Source organism: Hakea prostrata, chromosome 9 (assembly GCF_041222555.1).
Source record: "Hakea prostrata isolate BN-2017 chromosome 9, UWA_Hpros_2, whole genome shotgun sequence".
NCBI classification, from domain to species: Eukaryota; Viridiplantae; Streptophyta; class Magnoliopsida; order Proteales; family Proteaceae; genus Hakea; species Hakea prostrata.
In genome coordinates this window covers 16,512,170-16,525,604 of record NC_142608.1, presented here as the reverse complement: position 1 = coordinate 16,525,604, position 13,435 = coordinate 16,512,170, and the positions used below count along the sequence as shown (strand labels likewise).

Genomic DNA, 13,435 nt, shown 5'->3' with positions numbered 1-13,435 from the left:
AGAGGATGTGAATATTATTTGACATAATTCAAAACCTTTTGTGCCTCTAAGGGTATAATTTTTAAAGCTATTGCACCTTACTCACCCCAATCAAATAGCATAGCTGAATTTAAGAACATGACGTTAACAAAAATGTTAAACTTCTTGTTGTTGACTGCTAGCATGCCTGCGTGGTGAGAAGCAATATTAACCGCTAATTCACATTTTAAATAGATACTCTCTCAAAATTGATTAAAACTCCATATGAATTGTAGTATAAACATTTATGTAGAGTTGACGTCTTAAAAACTTGGAGTTGTATTGCTTATGTAAGGATACAAGACCCTAAAATATCTAAGGTGAGACGTAGAACTAACATTTGTGAATATCTAGGATGTGTCAAGAAAGGTGTTGAAGAAATCTACATGGACCAACCTGAAGGGTATTTGTCAAGAAAGGTGTTGAACATAAAGGTTGTAAATTAAATAAATCTTTTTATGATCTTAAACATGCACATAAATTATGGCATAAAAAATTTGACAAAACATTAAAGAGCTTTGGGTTTCAAACTAGTAACTTTGATAAATGCATTTACCATAAGTATTTGTCGAATAATGTCAGAAGTATTTGTTTACATATAGACGACATGCTAATTCTTAGTTTTGATCATTCTATAGTTAGTGACATTAAAGAAACCTTAACCACAGAATTTAACATGTTGGATCTTGGTGTTGTAGACACCACTCCTAGGATGAAAATAAGTTTTGTATGGGCGGAATTACCCTTAGCCAATCTAGCTCATATTGAAAAATTACTTTCTAAATGAAGATACAGTGGATGCAAACCAATAGAGACACTATATGATTATAACAAAAAACTTGTATTGAATGATTGTAAAGTTGTAAATCAATCAGAATATTCTAAACTGATTGGTAGTCCCATGTATGCAATAAGTTGCACCAGACCAGACATAGTCTACACAATGTGTATGTTGAGTCGCTTCACTAGTAATCCTAGTAAAGAGTATTGGACTACTCTCAAAAAGGCTAATAAGATACCTTAAAGATATTACAAACTAAGTCCTTTGCCATACTGAACATTTTCCAAATTTTGGAAGAATATTCTGATACGTCTTGGTGCTCAGATATAGGAAACAACAAATCCACTAGTGGTTATGTGAAAATCTAAGAGACATCTTGTATTGTTCTGAGCTTTATGGAATTAGAATTATATGCTCTAGCCTCAGCAGGAGATGAGGCAAAGTAGATAAGAGATTTGATACTAGATATTCCAATGGTTAACTTGAAGATAGCCTATTTGAGTTTGTATTGTAATAATCAAGCAACGACACTGATAGCCAATAATCACTCTTTGATAGTAAGAAGAGACAAATTATGCTATGAAGAATCGTGATGAATTATCTTATTGAATAAGAAGTGATCACTTTATTGATGTGAGATCAAAGGGAATATGACAGATGCCCTTACAAAGGGATTGAATGAAGATTGAACATTCAAAATGTGAGAGCAAGAGATGGGGTTAAAGACCATATAAGTAAGTCTTAATCCAATTTTATATTATTTTCAATTGTTCGAATTTCATCTAGCATTTATAACAATTTACATATTGTAGTTAATTTGGTAGGATTGTGGAGATAGAGGTGTGTGAAGTCATTCCACATTGATGATGTAACAAACTTTGTATGAGGCTTGACTACTTTATTATTCCAAACAAGGAATATGGAAATTGTTAATATGTTTCAATGATGATATGTCTTCCATGGAAGGGTGTGTCATTCTAAATTTGATGATACAATCGATAACTGTGGTGGATATGATGATAATAACATTCTAAATGGAAACATAGAATGGTTCTTTGTAAAAGAATTCATTTAAATTTTATTCTTGTATAGAAACTTGATGAGAATGTATATATTTTTAACCATTACGTGGATTGTATTAAGTTCTTTTAGTAGACTAGATACTCATATATATTGTTTATATGATTATATTCATAATCTTATGAAATTCATTAAAAGTTTAAGACCATTTCTCATATGCTTTTAGAGTTTCAGCTAACTTGATGGGTATGAGTATGGGTATGTACAGTCGACTACAACTCAAAGGCAAAGAAACCTGGAAGAAACTGTTAACTTCAGTTCAGAATAGGGGAGTCAAGTCTCTTGGATTTTGCGTATCTTTTGATCAGAGGTAACTTTGTGATCAACCTGTTCTCTTCATCTTCCTCACAGTGAAAACCAACGTCGCTGATCAGTGATGTATGTAGTTATTTTTCGAGTGACTCACTTAAAATCCTTATATGATATGATTTTTGTCTCTTCTTCATCATCCCTCATATTGAAAACCAACTTCTCTGTTCGACAATACACATAGTTAATTTTCGAGTGACCCACTTAAAGTCGTTATACTGTGAGATTTTTCTCTTCTTCACGGTATTACTTCGCTAACAAGTTTTCTAGCTCTTCCCGAAACATTTGACCTTGCTTAAGGAATTCAATTTTGGTTCTTTAAGTTGGGTTCTCTTGGCTTATCCTTTCCTACCAACCCTCCACCCAAACCCTCGTCCCTCCCAAAAAAAAATAAAAAAAAAACTTGTGGGGGTGAGAGAAGAGAGCAGGAGGAGGAGGAGGAGCATCTTAGCATCACATCTCCAAATCCCAGTGGCTTGTTATTCTAAGTGACAATAATTAATATAGTTAGAATGATTAATCTTAATTTAATCGATAGCAAGGGGGGGGGTCATGACATTGGATTTCATACATTAAAAAAGTTGGTTAATTTCACATTAGTGCAAGGTAATATACCTTGTTAATGACCTGTTTACAGCTTAACAGCCAAGATCGATCACAAATATATATAAGAGAAAAACATGGAGAAAGCACTATGGTTTCTTTATTACTATCTTCATTCTTTGAATATCTTACTCTCATATAAAGTTAAATGGCATCTCAACGTCTCACCTGCTAATTAATTTTCTTCTTCCATAGACTTCTCTCTCTCTCTCTCTGTGTCTCTCTGTGTGAGAGAGAGAGAGAGAGATATATAATTTAAGAAAGGGAAAATTCCCTAACATTCTTGAGATGGAGACCCCACAGGGACAAGAAAAGCAAAGCAAAGCAAAGCAAAGCAGTAGAAAACTCCATATGGAAGAGTCCAATATTGCTTCTAAGAAGATGCATATGTGGGAGATGATGAGAGCTTAAGATTCTCTATCTGCTAGGCCCCCCATATGCATGGCCGGTGCACCAGCCAGCTTCTTGCCTTGTGGAGAGCCCCACGCCTGCCGCAGTATAGAAGGGGACCACCTTCCAAACAAACAGATAACCCAATCATTGGCCTACACGTGGCTCATGATGTGTTGGCAAAAGGCTCCATAAGTGATCAGACTCCCTTCCCTCCCTCCCCCTCCATGCAACCCTACTGCTGCTGCTCTCTATAAGCAAGCATGCATTGGGAAGAAGAAAAAGACTTGTGGATGGATTATGGATATTTATATCCATCATCATGATGAACAGTCAAGCCATGATTATGTACATGGATCATCACCAAATTAGGTCACTGCCATTATTCAAATCCGTCATGTAGGTGTCAATGTATTCATGCATGGGACAGCAATCATCTTCTATAGGCGTGGGCGTACCACGTGGTTATTGTATGATCACACCATTGGCCCACTCAACTCAAATCAATGGTCGACAAGGTGGTTGATATATATATATAGTCTACTGAAACAGTGATAGTCTTTTATATATATATATATAAGTACCTCATCGCCTAACCTAACCCTGGCATGTAAAACATAATAGATGATCAGTCCTAGAAGGAATATTATAATATATGGAAGAATCTATTCACATTGCTTCTTGGATATGATTTATCTTTTCAGAATACAAAGGAGTTAAAAAACAAATGAAGTTTGAGATTTTTGTCCATCTTTGTTAAGGTGCAATGAGGCCAGACTTTGATGAGTACCATTGGTATGGATTTGATTCTTTGGTCCCCTACCTATCTAGCTCCCTCCCTCTTCCTTTCAAGCCTCCCATCCCATATATACAGGAGAGAGAGAGAGAGAGAGAGAGAGAGAGAGAAGAGAGAGAGAGAGACCCTAACCCTAACCCTACCCTTTTCACATGGAAGAGGCAGAGAATGAACCTCCCTTCCCCCAAGTCCCCTTTGTTAGCTCAAGAGGAGAGGAGAAGTTGGGTTTCTTTCTCTGTTAGCCAAACTGGAATCTGAAGGACAGAGGGTGGTAGTGGTGGTGGGTGGCTGGGGCAGAGAGACTGGTGGTGGGTAGGGCCAGCACCCAGCCTTAGGATTTCACTGACATCTCACCTATTGTTTCTACCCAAAGAGACTAAGACCCACCTTTCTCTTTTTCTCTTTCTCTTTCTCTTTCTTTCTCACATTATGGAAACAAATTCTGGCATCATAAGATTCTTTAACTTTGTAGGTAAATCTTTCAGTACTATATCAGTACATGTAGATCACATGCAAGCACTTTGGACCCACTAAAATAGTATATCCACCATTGTTAAATAGAACTGTTAGCTGTTAAGAATATTTTTACCTTGAGATCCTTTTGATCAGGGTTGTTGTGGCTATAGCTATTTTCTTCTTGGTTCATGAGTGCTGGAAAAACAAGTAGATTAAATGATATGGGAATGCGAGTGTGGGTCACTGTATTTGAACATTTGTCTCAGTCTATTAATCTATTATACTTCTTTTCAGAAGAAATTCCATTACAAATATAAACTATTAAGGTTGTAATTAATAATTACTAGTAAAGTTGGATTTGCACAGAGGAGTAATTATGGGAAGAAGAGAGGAGGAGGATCCCTTGGGAGGCTACAAAATCCATTTGTTCCCAAACTTGCAGGTTTGCTTTTTCATTTTTTTTCATCTTGAATCTAAGGTGCCCACCACATGGGTCTGGCATTTATGTGTTATCCTCAAGGTCTGCCACTATCTCTAACGGTTTTCCAACCCATCTGAGAGCTGAGAAAAAGGAGAAAAAAAAAAAAAAAAAAGAAAAGAAAGAGAACAATTAATAGATCGATGAAGTAGAAAGAGAGAAAGAAACAACACCACCAAATCTGTAGAAGAAATGGTTCCTCCCCAATAAAGTGTGGTGTTCCATCTTTAGGCCCTGACTTGGGATGGAGACTTCCACATGGTGCCCTCTTTGTCCCTTTCTTTTTGGAGTTTGCTACCAAGGGGGAAGAGAGAAAGAGAGGACAAGAGGGTCTCTAACAGTAACAGTATTGCAGAGAGGATCTACACCATTGGATGAAAGGATATGACGATTTGGGTTGTTTGATATACTGTCATAATTGGTATACTTTAAGAGACAATGGAAGCTAGAATTATCTAGTAACTCAGACAGTGCTTCAGTGGGGGAATTTGATATTTTACAAAGAAAACAAGAACAAGTAGTATTAAATATAAAAAGGAGGAAGGGAGAGGAGAGGAGAGTGGGATTTGAGAGGGAATTGTTTGTCTTACAGCCTCGGATGTTGGGCCCTTTGGGATTCCCTCTCTGGTTATAAGATTAATGAATGAAGGAGAGAGAAAGGAAAAGAAAGAAGGAAGAAGAAGAAGAAGAAGAAGCAAATTGAAATTGAAGTCTGTAATGTTCTTTCTTGGACCTCGTGGGAATGTGATTCTCTGTTCCTGCTAGCTCTTCTTCCACTGTTCCCCTTCTTGGATACTGGGTTCTATTTTAAAATTCCTTTTTTTTTTAAATTAGTTAATGACAATTGGTTTTTCTCCTAATCACGTGAAATTTTGGCCTTAAAAAAAAAATTAATAACTACTAAATAAAATAATTTCCTTTCATCTCCTTTTTAGTCTTTGTTCTTCCCTCTTTTATGTCCTCATTCTTCTCTCTCTTCCCATTTCAACCCAACCCAACCCAACCCGTCCTCACTAGGACTCACATCGCCACCTGCCTTTGTCCTTTTATTCTCCATTTCAACGATTCATTTGATAGAGGGAGAAATGTTAAGTCATTGTGAGAAGATGATCATCTCTTCTCTCCCTAACGAATGGCCACAGGTGCTTCTCGCCTTCCATTTTCTCTCTCTCTCTCCATCACAGTCATGGCCATGGCCAGAGAGAGACACACAAACACGTCTCTCAATTATTATGAAACATAACATGACTATTTTGTTACTTAGCTCTTGGACTAGAATATTGATGTTGGGTTCTGGTTTACTCTCTATACCAGCTTGTAATCTTTCTTTTTTTCCTCTTCTTTTTGGTTGTTTTTGTGCAGCAACAACAGCAGCAGCAGATGATAGATGAGACGAGCCTAATGGCTTCAAATGGTAGGACAATGGAAAAACAAGGTCAGGAACAAGCTCTCAAGTGTCCTCGTTGTGACTCATCCAACACCAAATTCTGTTACTACAACAACTACAGCCTATCTCAACCAAGACACTTCTGCAAGGCCTGCAAGCGTTACTGGACTAGAGGTGGAACTCTTCGGAATGTCCCCGTCGGCGGTGGCTGCCGGAAAAACAAGAGGGTCAAGAGGTCATCATCAAATGATACATCTTCATGTTCTTCTTCTTCTTCAGCCCTTGCCACTCCAGCAGCTACCCCTCCTACTGTCTCCACATCTTCCACTCACATTAATCCTTTGCTCTATGGCTTACCTAATATGGGTACCCCTCCAGACATCAATAATCTTCCCTTCCCAAGCTTCAATTCTAGGGTTTCTAATAGGGATACTATGCCCACATCATGCACTGGCTTTGATCTCTTGCCTCAATTGAATTCTCTAGGGTTAGGTTTCTCATCTGCAGCCATGAGCACTGCTGGACAAGAAGATGATGAGTACCAGAATGGGTTCCACCCTTCTCGTCAAATCCAAGATGCTATCTCTACAAATCCACTTCTTTCAAGTTATTCTGCCCTTCTTGGGTCTTCTTCTGCTCCTTCAACCGCTTATTTAATTGCTTCAAGCCTTCATCAACAGCAAAAGCTTATGCAGCTGGGCGGTTTGAAAGATAGAAAACCGGGTAGCCATAACTTTCAGGCCATGTTGCCCTCGGAAGAACTTCAAATGGGTGTGAGCAGCGATTTGGGGACTGTGACAAAGGAAGTGAAATTAGAAGAAAGGGAGAACAACCGATTCCCTTACCAGAATCCAATCGAACCAATTGGGTCGGTGGATCCATCTTCCTATTGGAACACATCTACCTTTGGTACTAACTGGGCTGACTTCAACAACTTTGGTTCTTCGGTGACTTCTTTAATTTAATTGATATCAACCAAATCCATGGCCAATCTCAACTGGTTTCTTCTTTCCTTTTCGTCATATTGGGTCTTTCTTTTTAGTAGGCTTCTGTTGGTTTATTTCTTCATGTAGTGCCGAACTTGGTGGCCACAGTTTGGGTTTTTTAGGGAGGGGGGGAGCTGGGGGAATACTGAAACAAGGAATTTGGTATCAGAGCCACTGATGGGAGGAGATCAGATCGGAGCGTTCATGTCAGCTGCAAAGACCATAGCCTTTGTTTTTTTGAAGGTTTTCAAGGTTGAAGAGAAACCTTTTGCTCTGAGAAGAACCTCGGATCATCTTCCTCTCATCGTCGTCTTCCAGAATCATGCATCAACAACATCATCACTAAAGCTAAGCCACACTGTTCATGAAGGGTGTTTCCTTAACAAAGGATCCATGACTGCATTTTCTGGATCAGTAAGTTGGTTTTCTTTGTATGTATATATGTATGACATGCTTTTTTCTTTCTAATGTGTCTGCCTTTAGGTGGTGATGTTGAGGGTGTATGGGAGATACATTTTGCACTCCCCCCAACCCCAAAAAAAAAAAAAACAAAGAAAAAGAAAAGAAGAGTATGGGGTGATAATAATTTCTTTTCCACTGAAACATTGTTTGGATGTAGGGGAAAGGGGTGGGTATAGCAACATAAAAGAGAGGGAGACTTCTTACTGCAATATGGGTGTTTGGTTTCTGTGGTTACAGTATTGGTATTTGTTGTCAATCTTGTTTTGGATTAATTAAACAGTATTTAACCTAAAAAGAAGGGATTATGGTGTTGGGTTTCATGTTGTTCACTCTAGTTCAAAGTTTCAAAGTTTTAAAGAATATCCTGAGTTACCCCCCACAGGCATGCATGCAAGTTCATAACTTCAGGTCAAAGATTGTAATTCAGCCCAGTATTGTAGGTAGAGTTGGTTCTGTTGACATATATCCAGTCTTCATCAAGACATACAATTACCATTTTCAATTCACAATTATGTTAATGTTCTATCATATGTGACTTCTTAGCAGCCACATCTCATCTCAAAATCTGACAAATAAACTCATGCATCTTTGAGTTGGAGATTGTTGAGGTTAAATGGAGTAGCAACTATTACTGCTCTGGTACAATGAAAGAGAAAAAAATTGTATTAGCTATGAGCTCTGTGTGAGCTAAACTTACAAGAGTTAAAAAGTATGAAAACTTCAAGAGAAAAAAAGATAGAGTGAAATTAGGCTTACCTGGTTAAGATGGATCGTATATATGCAAGGATTGAATCTTGATAATATAAATGTGAAGATTGAATTTGAGTAGAACTTGGAGCATTATCCCTTACAAATCTAATTGTAAAATAAGAACTGCCTCAGATTCGGGGGGAAAAGGCAACCAAGTGTAGAGTAATTTGGCACACACCCCTCACGCGGACCCACAAGAGAGAGAAAAGCAGAACTTCGGAATATCTATATGCAGTCAAGAGCAAAGAGAAAAATGAAGCAGACAACCTTTTAATAAGAAAAATTTATCAGGAATATTGGATCATGTATTTCTACAAAGATATGATTTGTTTCACAAGTGTTAGTTTACCATAAAAAGGTTTAGTAAGTGTTTTGAATGTCATTCATAATCATATCTAGCCAATTGCTACATACCTTCATAAGAACAAGAGAAGACTTTATCCTCTTTTTTTTCCCCCAATATTTCAACTATTTGAATAAAAAATTTTTCTTCTTCTTCTGAGAGATGCTCCAACCAACATTTCTCTTGGCTTCTTAGTTGATTATAAGCCATTAATATTCGAAACTTGAAAAATTGTTTGTGTTTTCTTCTATTTAGTTGTTGGATTAGTTTAATAAAATATTAAATCCTCAAAAGGAGCACAATGTGACTCGTAAAATAGAACTTTTGGCGTAAGACAGAACTTTTGAGTTTGATATTTTGATATCTCTTCATATAAATAGGAGTATAAGTAAATATAAGTTAAAGAGATTTTCTTTTCTATCTTCTTTGGCATTTCCTTTTGTTTCCATATCAGTACATACGCTTAATGTAAGTTGAATCTTCTAATTATACTAGCACATAAAGTTAGATTCATACATTCAACTTTGGCATGAGAGGATACAAAGCAAAGTAAAGTATGCCCTAGAATCGAGATGGAATGCCATAGTAGTAGCAACTAGTGGAATCTAAAGGAAACCAAGGCTGACCCACTTATTGACAGGCTTGGAGTTTGGACTCCAATGATATGCAGTGCTAGATCACAGCTTTACAGGCCTTGGAGCTTATCAGCTAAATGCACAGGACTGTCAAACAAAATATTTTCGGCCGCCGGATTGAAATTTCGGTCTAGATTTTGATCTCGGCCATTGATATTCAATCTTTGAAATCGAAATCTCGACCGAAATTTCTGATCTGATGATCCAAAACTCGACTTAACAGTCCTGCTTATTCATTGTAAGTAATTTCTCCTTCTTAGGGGGATGGGTATGGACTAGATGCCCTTCCCTAGGTCAGTCAACCTTGCCATCAGTACTATGGGGTCTACCCTGCACAATCCTGAGCTCCACAAGCCCAGTTAAACAGTTCACTGTAAATTTTTTCGTTAGAATATATATATTGATATCACTCAAATGAGTATCAAATCATGAAAATTTGGAAAAATCTTAAAGAAACCATATCAGGAAATACACTAGGATATGTACATATTAGTTTGGTTTTAAAGTAACTGTATCTTCCAACATGGTCTTTTTTTTGGTTCAGTAACTTCCAACATAGTCATGTGTTTTAGAAGTAAAATCATCACATCATCTGATCTTTTTAGAACGCATTAGACGATCATGATCACTTGGACTTGACCCTAAATGATCTCTATTCATTAAATATCTGTTGAAGGGTCTGATGCACTAGAATGAGTCTCTTTCACATCATTAGTCCAGATTTCAAGACCTCGGTGAACCACTAAAAATGTTTGTCTATATATTGCTCCAAAGGTAAAGAACACTATCTCATTATGTATAATGATGTGCTTTATAGAATTTTATGACACATACAAGCACAAGTTCATGGATTAATCTAAATTCTTTCTCTTACTGAATTTGATTACTTTATGGCTACCCAAACTCTTGCAATTATCGATTCACTAGTCAATTAATTTTGGTATGACGATGGAGATTGATTTCATTTCAAGTTTCAAATTTCAAACTTTGCATGATGAAATGGTGATGCTGCAATTCTGACCATTCATGGATAGATGGAGTATAATTTAAATTGATTTGATATCAGTTTTGGAGGAATTAAAGACCCAATATCTTATCTGGCCAAATGAACCATGTTGTGGTCCAACCGGTATTTGATTTGGCCGAACACCTGGTCCGACCAAACTACGATGACTCAAGCCAAACCTGAGTTAACTCTTGGGATAAGATTAGAAATCACGAGAGATAAAGAGGAGTCCATGTCAAACTCTATCAATACTATTCAAGTGGAGTTCAACTAATCTAAGAGAGACAGATTCCTGATGTGACTCTAAACTAGAACCCCACAAGTAACCGATCAATGAGAACTATATAAACACATATCACCATCGACATAAGGTAGGCGCTCTTAAATTATTCGATTAACTGAGATATTAAGTGATAAGAGATTGGTCCTATTGTTCAGAGTGAACTAACTTGTTCGTCGGAGATGATACTCGATCACACCGGTCGAGCACGTTTTTGCAGGTTCGAGCAATCGACCAAGAGGGTCCGAATTCTCCAACAACAAAGTAAATAGCAAAATAAACAATTCCCATATTTGTGAAAATTGCCACCCTTATCTCTCTTATTGGATGTTTTAATTTGTTCATTAATTAAATTGCCCACGCTAGTGTAGAAGCCACACAACCTAGTAGCAAATCGTCCACCCTAATCTAATCTAATCTAATTTGTGATGGGCCAGAGTTGACTCAGACAGTGCTGAACTACTTCCACTATAAATAGTTTGGAATATTTGCTTGGTAAGTTGCTTCAATGGTAAGGAAACTTTAGCCAATAATATTTCCCATATGACGCATGGAATTAAAACCATATGATACGACACGAGGTATTAAAATAAATTATAGACATGAGGAAGAAGATGATGATGGTATGACCTAGCTAGTCTTTATCTTATACATAAACATGTAAGAATATGAATCAATTTCAATTAAAGTTGTGATCATTACTCTACAACCAATCAATTTAATTTCCTAGTAGAATTAATTAATACTTAATACACATCTAAATGTAATTGAAGTATCCAATCCTTTATGTGTTGCTTTATTATTTTTTAAAAGAAATCCTAGTAATTATAGATGTCGAAGATGATGAAGGATTTTTGTTAAAACAAAATGAAGTAAAGGACCTAACTTTTACAATTAATTATACATGAAATTGTACTAGTTTCTGATGGCATCGAATCTTAAAATAAATTACAAACACGGAACCTACAATAACTGAATTTGGATCTAATCATGAAACTAGGAAGGAATATTAGAGGTCGCTAGTCACTTTTCTTTAATATTTTGATAATCAAAGCTTTACTGTTAAAAGTATGTAGTATATATGACTTTAGAAGAAAATACTTTAAAATACTTATTCTATAGTTTAAAATATTATTAATTCGTATAATTGTAGATGTGCTTCTGACACAATGGTGATAATCTTCTATGTGAAAACAGTAAATTTAAAGAGGTTTTGAGTTTAAACTTCCTTCAATTCACACCTTCTCCTTCCCCTCTCATAACTTAGGCTTGTGGAACCAACCCTTATAACTAGTTTGATGGAGACCAACAAAATAAAAGATATCAATCAATTTAGAGCCATCTTCGAATAATATTTTCTTTAAATAGGTTTTGGTCTTGTTTATTCTTTTGATGATGATAGTGACGATAACTATATGTACCTAATTTAATTATTTGCTTCGCATTAGAATCACAATCATGTAACAGTCATTTTCATTTCTGTGCAAGTATTAGTCGATGAAGTCAAGAGCTAGCTAAAACTTGGGGCCACATTATATTGATTGATATGACCTAATATTATAGCACTATACTTTCAAAACATATCTATATATCAACAACACATTTCATTAGAGGCGCAACGACATCACGTCAATGATTTCTTGTAGTCGAGGCACGCATAAGTTAACTTGAAACGAACTTCAATTTCAAAAGAAAATAACCTATTCATGTCAACACTTGAGAGAAATTCATACGCTATTAAATTCTCTTTTTTTATTTTATTTTTTGTGGGGGAGGGGGGTTGTGACATACGCTATTCAAGAGCTGCTTAAACGCCAAAACCCTATATCACATTATTTGTTATAGATTCTGATTAGGCAAACTATTTATCCTTTGGCCGAAAGGGTGTAGGTTTGGCTCTGATGATCTAGAGATCAACTTGATTTGTCTCAAATAAGACTTGGGTTGAGACATACCAGCCATGAATGCGAGTAGATCAAATGTTGGAATTTCTAATGAATCTCTACAATTTCTTTAATAATTCATATACATTTCTACTATCAAATGGTTGCTCAGTTGATAATGATGAATACCTCCTCGCAGTGATAATGTATATCAAAACTACTCAATATTGCTGGTGGATATGCAATTAGTATATCTCTCAGGTAGGTCAATCCCTTGTTTAATTTGTTCTCTTTTTCTAATTATATATGTTTCGAGAGGCGAGAAAGAAAACTCTGCAAATTTAAACCCAGTTTTCCTAACAATTTCGACAGCTCCATTAAAAGATGGGGATTGAGGCGGCAAGTGGAACTAACTGGTTGAGACTTTTCATCGTTGGTCACAAAGTAGAAACATATATCGAATCTATAAGATCATAAGCTCATCACCTCAGAAAACTACAAAATTATTGGAAAGGAAGGAAAGGAAAGGAAACTTCTGAGAGAAGTTCCATTAATTTCCATGATATCTTCATATCTTGGTACGTACCCCACAATCCACATGAAAGAGAAGAATCCGAAACAAACTTTAAGCTGATTCAGAGACTTTCTTTACCACTCGGATCTGCTTGTCCTTTTCCATAATTCCATGGCGTGAAGAATGCTGCAGGAACTTGGAATATCTATATATATATATATATAGAGAGAGAGAGAGAGACAGAGAGAGAGGTTCAACAGCAACCTTGGATAATGCCC

At 36.4% G+C, this 13,435-nt stretch overlaps 1 protein-coding gene across 3 annotated transcripts; it reads left to right on the top strand.

The window, feature by feature from the left end:
• Positions 1-5,546: 5,546 nt before the first annotated feature.
• Positions 5,547-8,923, top strand: LOC149004852 (dof zinc finger protein DOF1.4-like). Of its 3 annotated transcripts, none has more exons than XM_089169576.1 (2): positions 5,547-5,621; positions 6,274-8,922. In XM_089169576.1, the coding sequence occupies exon 2, from the start codon at positions 6,292-6,294 to the stop codon at positions 7,261-7,263; it is 972 nt and encodes a 323-aa protein (XP_089025702.1). In that variant the 5' UTR covers positions 5,547-5,621; positions 6,274-6,291; the 3' UTR covers positions 7,264-8,922. The 3 variants fall into 3 exon arrangements, with proteins under 3 accessions (XP_089025702.1, XP_089025700.1, XP_089025701.1); XM_089169574.1 differs by having other exon boundaries at positions 5,554-5,655; positions 6,274-8,923; XM_089169575.1 differs by lacking the exon at positions 5,547-5,621 and adding an exon at positions 5,883-6,053.
• The last annotated feature ends 4,512 nt before the right edge of the window (positions 8,924-13,435 follow it).

Bases quoted from the DNA above. Each gene is read 5' to 3' on its own strand.
- LOC149004852 (XM_089169575.1), top strand. From the start codon at position 5,997: ATGTTAAGTCATTGTGAGAAGATGATCATCTCTTCTCTCCCTAACGAA. The intron at 6,054-6,273 runs GTGCTTCTCGCC...GTTTTTGTGCAG, and splicing joins TCCCTAACGAATGGCCACAG to CAACAACAGCAGCAGCAGAT.